Source organism: Rhamphochromis sp. 'chilingali' (genome assembly GCF_963969265.1).
Source record: "Rhamphochromis sp. 'chilingali' genome assembly, chromosome: 14".
NCBI lineage: Eukaryota > Metazoa > Chordata > Actinopteri > Cichliformes > Cichlidae > Rhamphochromis > Rhamphochromis sp. 'chilingali'.
In genome coordinates, this window is record NC_137941.1 from 2,639,739 (window position 1) to 2,654,857 (window position 15,119).

Genomic DNA, 15,119 nt, shown 5'->3' on the forward strand with positions numbered 1-15,119 from the left:
AAACTACACACGTGTGCGTCCAGCTGTGCGTATGCATCAGCTAAGTAGCGCCTCGGCGCCGTACTTGTGAGACCCCGTTATCAGAAACGGCACAGTGGGAGTTTGTGTTCACCTGTGTGTGGGCGAAACATCAGAGCATACGTGAGAGGAAGTGGGCTTCTGAGAGACCTTTACTGTCCGACTGCTGTGTGCATGTGCGTGCATTTGAGAGCTGAAACTATTTCTGCTATGCTATCTGTAGAGGTGATATGCTGCACTCCTACGTTAAAGGAGCTGCTAAAATACACTGATGCAGGAAATAAGAAACACAAAATAAATGACACGGGAACAGCGTTTCCTTCTAGCTAATCTGTTTTCATGTCTGCTGTAGAGCTCGAAGGAGCCATCCAGCCTGGCTGGAGCTGTTGTTGTTTATTGTTGATTCATTATTTACCATTCTGAGGCACAAACGTCACGGCATTAAACATTCATCTCCGTGAAGACCTGAAGAATGTCACCATCAATCACCGTCAACCTTCACTGTCAGCCGGCTCTCTCTCTTTCCCACTTGCATCTCCCTCGCTCCCTCTTTCTCACCCTTTCCTATTCACTTGCTGCCTTTTCAGTCCATCTCCCCGTTTGACCTTTTGTCTATCTCTTTATCGTCCCTTTGTCCTCTAACTCCTCCTCCTCACCTTTGTCTTCCTTTCCTCCATCGCTCTTGTCTTCATCCCAGATCAGAACTGGTCACTTTGGTTTTTTTGGTTCCTTTTGTGTTTCGTCATTATTCATGGCAGTACCATATTTTGATGCTTGTCGGACTAAAAACCATTTGTCAGTGTAATAGACAGTATCCCTTTGATCTCCAACATGCTTTCATTAAGTGCTCCCATTTGAGAGTTCTCTGGCTCAATTCCCCATGAAGAATCCCCCTTTGGTAGGCAGGTTAAAATTATGCATCAACTTTGCAGCAGCAGGAAGGCAAAATAATGAAATGGGCTGATGGAAAGCAGCTCAAAGGCACCGCGCCGCGTAACACACAAGTTGTTGTTTGTGTCACAAACACAAGATTTTGCTCCCAGATTAGATCAAACAGTGTCGCCAAAATATTCCAGACCTGAAAGCGACGTTCATTTATGAAGGATTGTTAAAAGACAGATGCTTTGGTGTAGCAGGAGCCTGCAGACGGAGAACAGTTTGGACAGTCCAGCATCGTTTGAAGAATCATGAAAATATCAGATTATGGCCCGTTATGTCCAAATTACTTACCAGATACAGTCCTGTGCAAATGTGTCTTTGTATTTTCTGTCTTTGTTACTTTGTTACTAGCAGCCTGTCCCAAAATTCAACTAAAGAAATGTCTTTAGTTGGCTCAATAAAAAATAACAAAGTTTGACAGACATGAAATTGGATTTTTGCACCAACAAGGTGATTCCCAAAGTGCGATTAGCTGTAAACTTGGCATATCTCAGCCTGGTGTGCAGTGTGTCCTTAAAAATTTAAGAAAACTGGACCAAAGTGGCGGACTGAAGAAGAAGTGGTGTGTCCTGGACTGGACTGACTGTGGCTACAGGTCTGATGGAGCGATGAATGCAAATTGGACATTTCCAGTTCAAGTCGTTGTCAGTATGTACGCAGGAGGTCAGGAGAGCGGTCCAACAGTGAGTGCCAGTGCAGTGAAGGCATATCCTAGCTGAAAAAACACACAGTGGAGCTTCAGTCATGGATGGGTCTCCCCAGGACTCGGACCTCAGCATTACTGAAGCAGTGTAGGATCATCCTGACAGAGGACACAAAGACAGAAACATCCAAAAAGAGCTTTAAATGTCCTTCAGGAAGCCTGGAGAACCGTTCCTGAAGATCCTCAGGGAAATTAGAAGAAAGCCTTTTTAACGAGGAAGGTGGTCGACATGTGCTGTACCTTTATCCCCAACAATACTGCTCCAGATGGCTCAGTAACCCGAGCTCTGGAGGGCCGGAAAATTTGTCTAAAACGATGCATGAGCACTCAGGTATCAGAAACCCAGTGGAGTCCTGGGTGGCATCCGTGTTTGGACGGGTGGATTCAATCTACCTGAGGAACTTAGATGCCATAGAGTGGGCCGAGGAGTGATACAACACGAGGTGTGGTGTCCTTTTGGAATGTCAAAAGAGGGATGTGGAGATACAGAAATTCTTTTATTGCTGCCATATAATCTGCATCATTATAACTGCATTAATAACATTCTTTACAGCATCATTGCATTTAATAATATTTCTTACAGATACTGCATTACAGTTGTTTATTGAAGATGTCCATTTGAGGATCCTTCCATTATGTTAACTTTTATTACAAGTACGGTTAGAAGTATTTTATGCACATTGCATATCTGTGCCTATTTTGAGTTGATGTTCGGTTCATTAAGGGTCTTAAGCTTCACTGCCGTGACTGTCCAGGTGATCCATGCTGAGGGAAACTAGAACATAGAAGGATAACTGCATGCTTACAGTACATATAATACATATAATCTAGGAATAGGCCTGAGCAGAGGCCCAAATGTTTCCAGCTTCTTGTTGCAAACCTGTTGCATTTTATTCTACTTGGTAACAGATGAGCAGAGTCAAGAATTAGCCTCAGAGACCCTGAGGGCTTAAGATTTTCACCTTGTATGGAAGGTGTTATCAAAATGAGAAGTTCTATGTCTGTTTATAGCTATTAAAGATGTACAAGATGTACGATTAACTGTGACTAATGTCAGGAACCTATTTTAATCTGTCATTGACGCCATGGGGGGGGGGCGTGTACCCCACTGCTTTATAAGTGTCCACAACATGTATTTTGGTCAGAAGACATATGTTGATGTTTTCTCCGGGCTGTTAATAAACTCAACGTTTGATTGCACTTTTCTGGGGCCTCCGTGGTTTGTGACACTGCTCTGCATTGATCGATTTTGCGACATACCAAATATTGATTTTCAAGCGTTGTGCAAACTCCGTTGTTGCCCTATAGACTCTATTTCCATGTATGTTTGCATATCGTTCAATAAGTTGCTGCAGTTGTTTCTTACGAGCGACATATAAAGAACCGAGTGCTGTATATTACTCCAGAGGATTTCAGATTTTTAGCTTCCGGGCAGCCTCTAATATTACATAACTAGTTTCATATGCAGCATGAAATTCCCAGCGGTAAACATACAGTGAGCTGTAACAGCAGAGGACAGGAGAGCACATCACTGCATCAAACTTTAAATTCATAAAATCAACCATTTAGCACCAGTGTTGTTGCTGCTTTAATGTTTTTAGCTGCTGACTGATGTTTGAGGCACTGAGTCAGAGGACGGGAATGTTTTCCAAAACGTTCCCAAACTGCTTTTCTTTTATTAACAAAACGAAAAGAAATGAGGGGTATCAATGTTTGTTTTGTGCACTGATTGTAATAAGCTGGCAGAATAAATAGAAATCATCTTTCCTGCCTTAAACTTGATAAAAAATCCTCAGCGGTAGCATTAAGCACTCCTTCCTCTCTGTGTTCTGATCTATCAGATGCCCCCTGCTCAGAGCTGCAGGGCATGTTGTCTGGGTTGCTTCCTGACTCGCAAATCACTGCGTCCTCCATGAGGGACATCCACGGCTCCATGGGGGCCGCCAGGCTGGTGGCCAGTCGATCAGGCTGGTTTCCCAACCCAACGCAACCCATAGTTGGAGAAGAGTGGCTGCAGGTATGTCGCTATAGCCTAGCATCATTCATCTGCTCTGTCTTTTGATTTTTTTAAACTGTGTGTGAGCGGCGAGGGGTGAGCTGTCAATCACAAGGAAGCCACGACGTTGACCAAAACCTGCTTTGTCATAAATTTTACTCTTAATGGCAGCACAGTATAGGAACGCACTTCAGTTTATAACGGAGAACACTTGAAACCAGACACTGAGACCATAAACGTCAGAACATCAGAAAAGGTCGTCTGAAGTGATAAATCAAGCGGGGGTGGGGTCAGTTTCCCAGAGACTTGTTTTTGCAACTAAAGGAGCCATAAAAAAGCATCCACATCTTTTTTTTATAATGTAATCTACGGTTTGGTCAATCAAATACTGCAGGCCGGGCTTTTCCACACCTGCACTGGCGATCACAACATCCACCGAACCCACAAAATTACTGTAAAATGACACACGTGACAACAGCAGGGTCTCTAAACACTGATGGAGTTTTCAGCCATCGTTTAGATTGCATTTGTGAACTGACCTTGGTCATGAACTGCTATTGAATAGAAAGAAGAACCCATTTCCAAAGGCTGAATCTTATTAAAAGTTCCCCAATGGAAAACCAACGTTTGATTGATTATATGCTCGGGAAAGTCACAGTTGCCACAATGGGCAGGGGATCTGGAAATTGATCGGTTCCATGGCGCAGAGGGCGAGCGAGCAATAATAACTTTGTTTAACTTTGTTTTGTGTGCTGCAGGTGGACCTCGGTGTGCCCAAGATGGTGCGTGGCATTATTACCCAAGGTGCACGAGGCCTGGAGGGCAGTGCGGAGAACAGAGCATTTGTCAGGAAGTACAAACTGGCTCACAGCTCGAATGGCAAAGACTGGACCTACATCACTGACAGCAAGACTGGGTTTGCTAAGGTAGAGGAGAACACACACTCTCTCCTTGTTTTTGACACAAACGGGGGCCCCCTCTGTCCTCTGGTCCGCCGTCACTTCTCACTCATTTGCAGTTATTTATAGCCGTCTCTCAGCCGAGCCTTTCCCCCTGTCTCCCTCTCTTTCTCCTCGTCTTTGTCTTTTTCATTCTTGTCATTTTTCGCGAAAACGCCGCTTTATTACAGCCTCGGCTCCGATAATAATTCAATTTAATCACCTCGCTCGTCATTCTTCGTGCTTCTGTGTCTTCCTCTCCCCGAGTCCTGCGCTCTCCCTCTCTTCGTCTTTCATCCTCTATTTGTCTCTCATGGGTGTTAATTAAAAATGTCTTTCCTGCATCACCACTCAGCACTGCTGGCGTCTAACGCACTGCGAGACGGGCACTTTAAACTTTGTTCTGCTTTCTGAGTCTATGTCTTAAAACGCTTTAATAGTACTACTGAGTGCCTGGATTTTCTCCTGATGCTAAAATCCTGTTTTCTCTCATCTGCCTGTCTTTTTAAATGAGCGTCCTGGGAAATTCATCTTACGGTTTTTAAAATTTCAGAAATGGGGAACACAGAGGATACAGTTCAATTAATGAAACCAATAGTACAACTTTCACGGCCCACGTTTTTTGAAAGGATCGCTGTAGTCTTGTCTGTATGAAGCTTGTAATAAATCTTGTGCTTTTGCCAGAGGCTTCTTCTGCCTCAAAGACGATTTGGAAATCAAAGGAAACATCTTCTGTCTGTTGTTTTTTTGACACATGTCGCTCTGGGCGGGGAAACAATGCTAGTTAGTGTCTTATTTATCAAGACTTCCATTTTTTTATTGGTTTCTCATCAGGCGGGATAGTGAAATACCAACACTTGACTGCCTCCACTGGATTTTCTGTTGTTTTAGGAATTTTTTAAAATGGTCAAACAGATTTGGGCACCAGGCAAAAATGTATTGCTGACTGCCTTTGAAACGATGTCAAAGAATTTAGCATCAAATGCAGTGAAACTGTTTCGTGCTCACCTTTCACATTCTTCCTCAGATCTTTGAGGGCAACGGCCACTACGATACTCCCGAGGTGCGGAGGTTTGACGAGATAGTGACTCAGCACATCCGAGTCTTTCCAGAGAGATGGTCGCCCGCCGGGATCGGCATGAGGATGGAGGTTCTCGGCTGTGACCTGCCCGGTAGGAGCGCACACACGTGGATGATAGGACAAACTACACACAGATGAAATAAAGTTGCATGCGTGGATAATGCAGGAATGAAAGTGGAATACATCTGCACATATACGATAAATTAAACGATCATATTTCAAAACCAAACACGTGCTCTTTAAATCAGAGATTTTTGTCTTTGTCCTCGTCGTCTTTTTATCTGCCCTGTGTGTGGCTTTGTGCTCTGATATGTACGCACGCTACAGCGACACAGTTTTCCTGGTGCTGGACTTGGATTTTTTCACTACAATGCCAGAATCTCAGCTTTAATTCAAGGATTCAAGCGTGTCATATGAAACCAGATGTTACATTTTAAATACTTGATGGCACATTCTTTGTCCAGAACCTGTGGACCTGCAAAAATGTGTCAGTTGCTTTCACTGTATTTGTGGGTTATCATCCATCTGTACTGCCTGTCCAGGCAACTTTGCTGTATTTGGTGGAATATGAGCAGGAAGTTTGTCCCTACACTTGAGAATTCATCCCAGTGGTTCTTTCTTCTTATGCATCATCAGTAAAGACTGGTGGCCCATCATTATGAAGGGTGCTTCCAGATGGGGTTTGTCTTGCTTTTGATACTGAACACTGGTTTGCACCTTGTGCTGAGCCTTCTGCATTTCCCTCTTCAAGTCCTCTCTGCATGATGCACTTGGATAATAACACGCTGACCTCCAGGAGAGTACTCTTTACCCGGCAGTGTTTCTTTATCTATCCTGAGATCATTTGCTGAGCTTTACATGTAGCTGAAATGACTATTGAACCCTTTATGTTTCCCAAAGCAGCTCTTAGGCTCTGAAACTCTTAAACTTAATAATAGCTGCACTGTGATCTTTGGTTCTTCCCTCTGTTTGCTTGTGAAGAGCTCTGTGATTTTCAGAGCAACTAAGATAACAAACCTGTGTGTGTGTCCAAACAAACGTACATATATATGAATAACTGTAGTATTTGTGCTTCTGTCATGGATTCTCCAACATATCGGTTAAAGTTAATCATCTTGCTCTGCGGGAGGGTTTTCCACATGTCTGGACAGGGATTAACATGTCTAGGTCATGGGACTTTTACTAATAGTGGCCAGCTGTGGACTATATTGTGTTCCCAGCCCATTATGTTAGCAGCATGTTGCTAGTGTGTCGTGAAGGATTAGGTGAACTTTGGTGTTTTCCTTTTCCTGTTGTGTTTTTTAATATTTTAGCGGAAGCCGTTGTTTATCAGGAGTGCTTCTTAGTGTGCAGTGTGTGTAAAGTGATGAATGTGGACCATTACTCTGTGTGCCACTTTACCGAGCTGTGTAACTACAATTTATTATAATATGCTAGCGTTGCATGGACCTTGTTAGCTGTGGCAAGCATTTTTTTTTCAGCTCGACAATAATTTAAGCATTAAAGCAATCCATTGTACAAACCTGACACTTTTTTTCTTCTGCTTAACTTGAGCAGTAATAATGAGCTGTTTAAATTTCCACTAGATGAAGCAGAGACAATGGATCCAATGTTATTAAAGCTGGGATGTTTGAATGCATGATAATATGATCGTGTCCTTTAGATAGCCAGTTATTACACAGTAATACACAGTAACAGCAGTTGAGTTGTGTTTTCATAACCAGACCTCTATACCTGCTGCTGTTACGACCAGTCCTCTCCTTCCCCGTGCTCTCTGCTTCCAGCGTTTTCAGATTTTACTGCTTCAGTCAGGTTGTGACAGGTGAAGACGAGAACAGGAAATGACACGTACCTGTTCCCAGTGGACACGAAGGGGGTTGTTGCTGCGACCGATGGCTCCAACTCTGTGTCTCTGAGCACGTGTGTGTCCATTTGGGTTTCCAACAGAGAGAGAGGGGGGAACCCGAGGGGAACGTTATATCCCAGATGTGTCAGGCCTAACCAGGAGGCCGGTGATGATGGGGACAGAAGGGCAGCCTCTTCTGTTCTTAATACAGCTTCTAACAAGTGACCGTGGACGGAGAATAATGCAGATTATACAGGAAAATCACGGCGTTTCAGGAGGTGTTGAGTCCTGACATGACACCATCGATGTGCTGTAGCATGTGGTGATTTACGTCTTTGCACTCGATATTTTCAAACTCTTCATGAAGCCTCTTTAAACTTTTAGTCTCTCCTTCAATGAAACAAGAACAGAGATGTCACTGGACATCGTGGGCCACATAAGTGTAAAAAGTTTAACGACACAGTTAATCTCTGACATAATACAACAAAGTGCAAGTTCAACAGTCTCAGTTATTCTGCATGATAAAGAAATGCTGCTGTAGGAAATGAAAGAAACCAGTCAGCACGACTGTTTCAGCTGAAGTGTGAAACTACAGAAAAAGTTCTGGGAGCTCGTTACCCAGACAGTCCTGTGATTATAAAGCACAAAGTTTTTTAAATGCACAGAAAATGTTTTTTCTCTGTGTAAAAAACAACAAAACAAGTGCATTTCTATAGTAGATGGTGAAAACTAGGATTTTTTCTGGCGTTTATTGGTTATCTGTTAGTTAATTACCTTTGTGTAGTATGAAAGGCCATGGGGGACTTTACTGACTCTTTATCAGCAGGGAAAGCTGTGACAATACAATTAAAAGTCTAAAATTTATGGCCTTGGTGGGCCGATTTTGGCTCCCGGGCCTTATGTTTGACTCACCTATACTACATTAAATATGCAGTCAAAGCCATTAAACTCCATCTGCTTATATTTAACAGTTTTTCCAGTTAAACCTTTTGGTTCAAGCGTAACACAAACCTAACAACGAGGACCCGGGGAGGACCCGGGGAGAGCTGCTTTTTCTGGCCATAAGAAAAAGTAAAATATGCATAAACAGAAGTAACGTCTGACACGAGCGCACTGGTTATCCTGTTCATAAACTACGCGTGTGATAATCGTGCACTCCATATCTGCACCACCATCTCCATGACTGTAGTGCAGATGCACATCACTGCGGTTGTGCTTGCCCTGGTTGTCTGCTGGTCTGGCTTTCGATGTGTGCGCGCCAGATGTTTGCCTTCTGGTTGTAATCCGTGCATTACACACGATAACAGTTCACTTCCACTTCACGTGTGCAGCACAGTAACCATCCAAACTACAACACACAACCACACACTAAGATAATTGTACGTCTTTAGTGGCTTAGAGAAAGTGAGCATTATTAAATTTCACTTTGTGCGCGTCTTAAACGGCCTCCATCCTAACTGATGTGAGGATAACGATCCAAAAACGATCCAGTCATTCCGACCTGTTTCCTCCTTGCTCCTGTGTGTTTTTGTTCTACCGGTTGTTGTAAAAGAAGATTAAATATTAAATATTCAACGGTGCATCAAATCAAATCAAATCAAATCACTTTTTATTGTCACATCACATGTGCAGGCACACTGGCACAGCACATGCGAGTGAAATTCTTGTGTGCGAGCCCCACAAGCAACAGAGATGTGCAAACACAACAACACAAACGAGCAAAATACAAGAATGGCCAACCTGAAACTAATAAATATATGTACAATATATAATAGTGTATGCATTTCTGGATGTGTATACTAAATATTTTCCTACGTGTGTGTGTGTGTGTGTGTGTGTGTGTGTGTGTGTGTGTGTGTGTGTGTGTGTGTGTGTGTGTGTGTGTGTGTATACACATTTTTACAAATTAAATAGTAAAAAAATAAAATAAAATAATAATAATAATAAAATATATAAAATATACAGAGTTGAATATGTGCAAAACAAGTGGCATTTATATACAGTGTGGAGTGCATAATGTTGAAGTTCCAGTAGTGAAGCTGAGGTGTCTATGACGTGTTCAGCAGTCTGATGGCCTGATGGAAGAAGCTGTCTCTCAGTCTGCTGGTACGGGACCGGATGCTGCAGAACCTCCTTCCTGATGGAAGCAGTCTGAACAGTTTATGGCTGGGGTGACTGGAGTCCTTGATGATCCTCCCCGCTTTCCTCAGGCAGCGCTTCCTGTAGATGTCTTGGAGGGAGGGAAGCTCACCTCCAATTATCCGTTCAGAGCACCGCACTACTCGCTGGAGAGCTTTGCAGTTGTAGGCGGTGCTGTTGCCATACCAGGTGGTGATGCATCCAGTGAGGATGCTCTCAATGGCACAGCGATAGAAGGTCCTGAGGATGCGGGGGCTCATGCCGAATCTTTTCAGTCTCCTGAGAAAGAAGAGGCGCTGCTGCGCCTTCTTCACTGTTTTGTTTGTGTGTACTGACCACGTAAGATCCTCAGCCAGGTGTACGCCAAGGAACCGGAAGCTGCTCACTCTCTCCACAGCAGCGCCGTTGATGGTGATGGGGGTGTGTACTTCTCTGCACCTCCGGAAGTCCATCAGTTTCAGTCCAGTGAACACAGCTGTTTACACCTAAGTCAGAGAGTCGCAGACATTCACGTTCGTCCTTCTCACCGAGCTGACGTGCACACAGTTACACGTTTTAAAAAAGGATCCTTAATCTTCTTTTGTTTAGCGAAACACGGAGATGCACACTGACATCCTCACACTCCAAAGCTTTGCATTGTTGTGACCTTTTCAGGAACATTTCCACATCAGCAAAACTCTAGATTCAGCAAATATAAACAGAGACAGCTGCACCTATAATTAGGATTCCCCCTTTTTTCTTCACACTTTAGCACAAATAGTCGAATCGCATCCCGCCTGTCTCGCCGCTCAGGAAATAGTGGGCTTGCATTAATGAATTCATTAATAAATAAGCAGCGTATCGCCGTCATACGCTCTCCAACACAGTCGCAAACATTTACACTTATTCCCGGGAACGCATCGATCCAAGCAGCCAGTTTAACATGCAGCTAACACTGTTCTCTTTTTCTGGGGACTGAACTTCGTCTATACTGAGCCTGTTCAAGCTCAGCTCACAGTTTTTTATTGAGTGAATCGAGTTTGCTTCCTGGTAGTTTTTGATATAAATAGAAACTTTTCAGCCTTCGTCCTCACTGAGATGCTTCACAACAGTGCATACAGTGTACTCACAATTACTATAAGACAAAGACAGTGTAACACACTGTCAGTCATAGCAGCAGCTTTAACGAATTTAAAAGGAAACTGCTTTTCCATTACTGCCCCTGCGTTGTTTTCCTTTTACAGTGAAGCACGCTGACCTGGCCACAGGGCTGTAAAACAATTTCCTCACATGAGAGAGACAATCTCAGTGCACAATTGCAATGAAGAAATCCAAAATTACACATCCGAGGCTCTTAGGGGGAACGCAATCATGTCGTTTACCATCTCATTATTGTGCCAAACTTTCGGTGCAAAAACAGAAACAAAAGCCAGAATATTATTGCGGGACTCGTTCTAATCATTCACGCTAGCTACGGAGGCAACGTGTAATTTAGGTCTCGTAACCCCGACTGTTGGATCTGAACTCTGAGCTCGCACGCTGCCAGTTTTGTTCATGTTTTAAATGAGTGAGCTATCAGAACATCTGCTACACTCTCATCTCTTTCACTCCACACCTAGCTGTTGGCAGGCACGTATGTACACACACACACACACACACACACACACACACACACACACACACACACACACACACACACACACACACACACACACACACACACACACACCACCTGTTTGGCACAAAGATGTGAGTTTGGTTTTAGTTGTGTAAATACATGCTTAGTTTCTCATCACATTTGATAACTACATTGTTATGGGCGGGGTGCTTGAGGAAAATAATGGAGACAATGACAAACACAGACACGGAGTGAAAGCGGCCTTTGTCCGGAGCCTCCGAGTGCTTAATAACAGCGTTATTTTTATTCAGCTGCTGCTGCTGCTCTCGGGATCACGGAAGTCTTAAAATACCGCCAACCAGATTGCGACACAAATTATGCTTCCTTATTATTATGTTCCAACAAAACGGCAATGATTAGCACGATAGGAGCCTCACTCGTGGCTGATGAATGCTGCTTTTCACCGCAGACTGTAAATGAAGGATAAGCATGGCTTGCAGCTCTGCAAGAAGAGCCACAAACATGCACTCTTTCTCATGGTCAGCAGGGGGCGACTCATCAGAAGTCAATGGGCTCAGATCTCGATGAGTGTCTGCACAGTGTTCATTTTGCAAATTATGATCCCCATTCGATTAAAAAAGGAGGAAAGAGCAGCGTGTGGCTGATTTGCTGTGACCGTGAACTTCTCCTGCAGTTTCTTGGCCTGATCGCCACCGCCTGCCTATCATGTCACCAAGACGACGACGGCATAAATGGCTTTGCTCGCGGCTTCACAGAATAATGTTACATTGGCCTCATGTATCTTTTATGTACGGTTTATGTCTTTTTATTAAAAATATGGACTCTAAAAGAGTGCTGTGTGAAATTCTGCAGGATGTGGGGAAGTACGTCGAGCAGGGAGGGTTTGACGGACTGTCCAAAGAACAGAGCACGTCGTCCTGAGTGAGAAATCCCGGTGCAAATGTGGATTGAATGTTGGCAAAGCGTACAGCATTAAATTTCCATGTAGGAAGCTTTAACTCTGGCTGTGACTTTATGACGAGTGTTGCAATATGCACAGGCGACTAATGGCCAAGAACTTTTCCTTTGTCAGTCACTGACACGCGGAGAAGTTGGACCAGGAAAACATACGTCAGTCGTTACAGTGGCACCCTGGAGGGGAACGCTGCTGATCGTCCTTGTTAAAGACATTCTGGAGGTGTTTTCCAGCAAGTCATTCAGATTTAGCCAAGTCTGTGTGTGTGTGTGTGTGTGTGTGTGTGTGTGTGTGTGTGTGTGTGTGTGTGTGTGTGTGTGTGTGTGTGTGTGTGCTAGGTCCAGCTTTGCTGATTGCATTCACATGTGGGCCATGGCCTGAGTCCAGACACTTTCATGTGATCTGCAGGATGTGTCCTCAGTTACACCCACTGTTCTCTCTCCCTGCTCCTCTTGCCTTTTCTCATTTCACTGAAGAAATGAAAGTGGTTATGAATGCAATGCCGCTTCCAGTAACAATAACTAGTATGCAGATTGGGTAATTTTATGTTTTAATAGTATTCAGATACTGGGAAAGAGCTGCACACGTCACTGTGATTTTTGTTTTTCTAACCAGGTTGTCCAAAGTCTTTTTTTTTTTATGGAAAAGCAGAAATGGAAAAAAGGTTTGCGAGAGGTTTTGTTCATGTTTGTGGCTTCTGCAGGTTTCACTGTGTCCTGCCAAGGCTCCTGCAACAAGACACAGACACACTCCATCTCTCCAGAGTCCCCACCTTCTCTTCTCTGTTTTTATACTTGTGATTTCTTCCTCTCTCATCTTTAAAAACTCAAACTTGTGTCCATCTAATCAGTGCACAACAGACTCAGGTAGTGCACAACGTCTACAGAAGAACCGGGATGTAAAAATAAACAGCAATCAGTTTTAAGATCCTGCAGGGATAGCTGTTCTAAATGTTTGCACCACACCATGTTCCAGAGTGTCTGATAACACAATGCACCAGGCTGAGCGACAAAAAATCAATTGTCCACCACGGCGGAGAAGCCGAATGCCCTGCAGCTGTGCTCTCGGTTCGGGGTTATGCTTTAGCAGAGACAAAAGGCCAAGTTTGCAGCTCACAGTGATGTTCTACTGTTAAGTGTTGAGCAATCTAAACTATTTTAACCACACAACAGGGATTTGTTTACTTCAGGACAGCTCAGTTTATCTGTTCCTTCCCTTCTCTCTGAGATATCACACATGGAAACACTTAGGATGCGGTCCAGGTTGGTTGCGGATGCCTGTGTGTATATGCAGGTAGGGCTCAGTGTGCAATGAAAGCTCGTCTTTTTCCAATATAAATATTTAAGTTTGGCTCAGCATGCCTTTCAGTGTTCCTCAAATATGCCTTTCTCTTTTTCCCCTCTGTTTCCTCATCCTTCCATCCATCAAACTATGCAAAAGCCCAACTGGAGGGCTACACGAATACTGCCCTCGCTCTCAATCGCTATGCTTAAAAATGATTTCATTTCTTTTTAGCCATAAACCTCTGTGCTCACGTAAGACAACATGTTGCCCTTGTCCCAAACCGTACGTCCAGCCTATCATGTGCCTCACCTGAGGCTTAATCCGACCACGCCCGAGTCTTGGAAGGAGACAACAGCTTATTAGTGCTTGGTGAGCGAGAAAGCTGTCCTTCTCTTCTCCATAGATCCTAATGGCCTACTTAGCTTAATGATTTTTTCCGCACTTAAATTCATTTTCTCTGTAGCTCACCATGTTTCACTGATGTAGTTACACATTCACTGCCAGCAGCTTCTTTTTATCATCTCAGTTGTTGTCGTACTTGTCTTGACACTTAAGGCAACAATTACAGTCGTATACCTTGTGGTGCTTTGTTGCACAATGGGCTAATGAGCAATTTACTGTCTGTAGTTTCCTGACATGAAGAGTGCTTTTGCTTCTCAGCTGCACAGCTCATGGCTCTGCCTTTTAACCAGAAGTTTGATTGTTGGCAGCTCTTTAACCACAGTCATGTGCTCAGTTTTTGCAGAAACTCCCCTTCCCTGTCTACTAATGTGAAACCTTGTGGTCCACTGTAGCACTTATCATTAAAAAATAATTTAAAAATATTATATAATTGGTAGCTTTCTGTACAATTTAGTCTGGAAATCATACGCTGCTGTAAAGACCTCATTTTCCAAACCACTCATTTACAGATGGAGTCATAATGAGCTTAAGTCACATACAGTACAAACAAGCCACAGCTCTGGGTTTAAGAACAGTTGTCTGATTTGGCCTTCAGATGTTTTCCAACATCACCTGAGATGTGATGTCATATTTTAGCATTTAACAGCCCCCTGCTTTAGACTCATTGCACAGCACTAGGATCAGATTTTCTACTTTTATCTGCTTCCAAGTATAATGCTGTCATCACCAAGTGCTTTGAGAAACTGGTTCTGGAGCGCATCAGAACTAGAGATGGACCGATCCGATATTACGTATGGGTATCGGTCCGATACTGACCCAAATTACTGGATCGGATATCGGCGAGAAATAAAAAATGTAATCCGATCCATTAAATATCAAAAAAGCACCTCACAAAACTTGCTACACGGCGTAACTCGGCTCATAACCGTAGCACGTCGCAGCAGTATGCATCACGTGATGGAGCGGCTGTGTGTATTTGTAGCCTCCCAGCATTTCATCTCCGAGGAAGTTATCCCAGAGAGAAGTAAAGCAAGTGTGTAAGTTCATCTCTGAATGTTTGTAAAGCATTCCCACGTAAAGCTTAACAACAGATATATGGAGCGACTGCCTCTCTCTCTCCCTCCTGCTGCTACTTCAATCATGAAACTGATCAATGATCAGCTGATCGGCTCTCTTCTTTGTTTTTGGCCCACTTTGCAC

At 43.6% G+C, this 15,119-nt stretch overlaps 1 protein-coding gene across 4 annotated transcripts in view; it reads left to right on the forward strand.

The window, feature by feature from the left end:
- LOC308409961 (neuropilin-2-like) overlaps window positions 1–15,119 on the forward strand; it is a 93,665-nt gene that overhangs the window by 49,037 nt on the left and 29,509 nt on the right. For all 4 annotated transcript variants that reach the window (XM_080902957.1, XM_080902956.1, XM_080902958.1 and 1 more), the window contains exons 9-11: window positions 3,502–3,677; window positions 4,415–4,582; window positions 5,622–5,766. In XM_080902957.1, coding sequence (XP_080759083.1) covers window positions 3,502–3,677; window positions 4,415–4,582; window positions 5,622–5,766 — 489 coding nt within the window. The remainder of the gene's footprint in view (window positions 1–3,501; window positions 3,678–4,414; window positions 4,583–5,621; window positions 5,767–15,119) is intronic.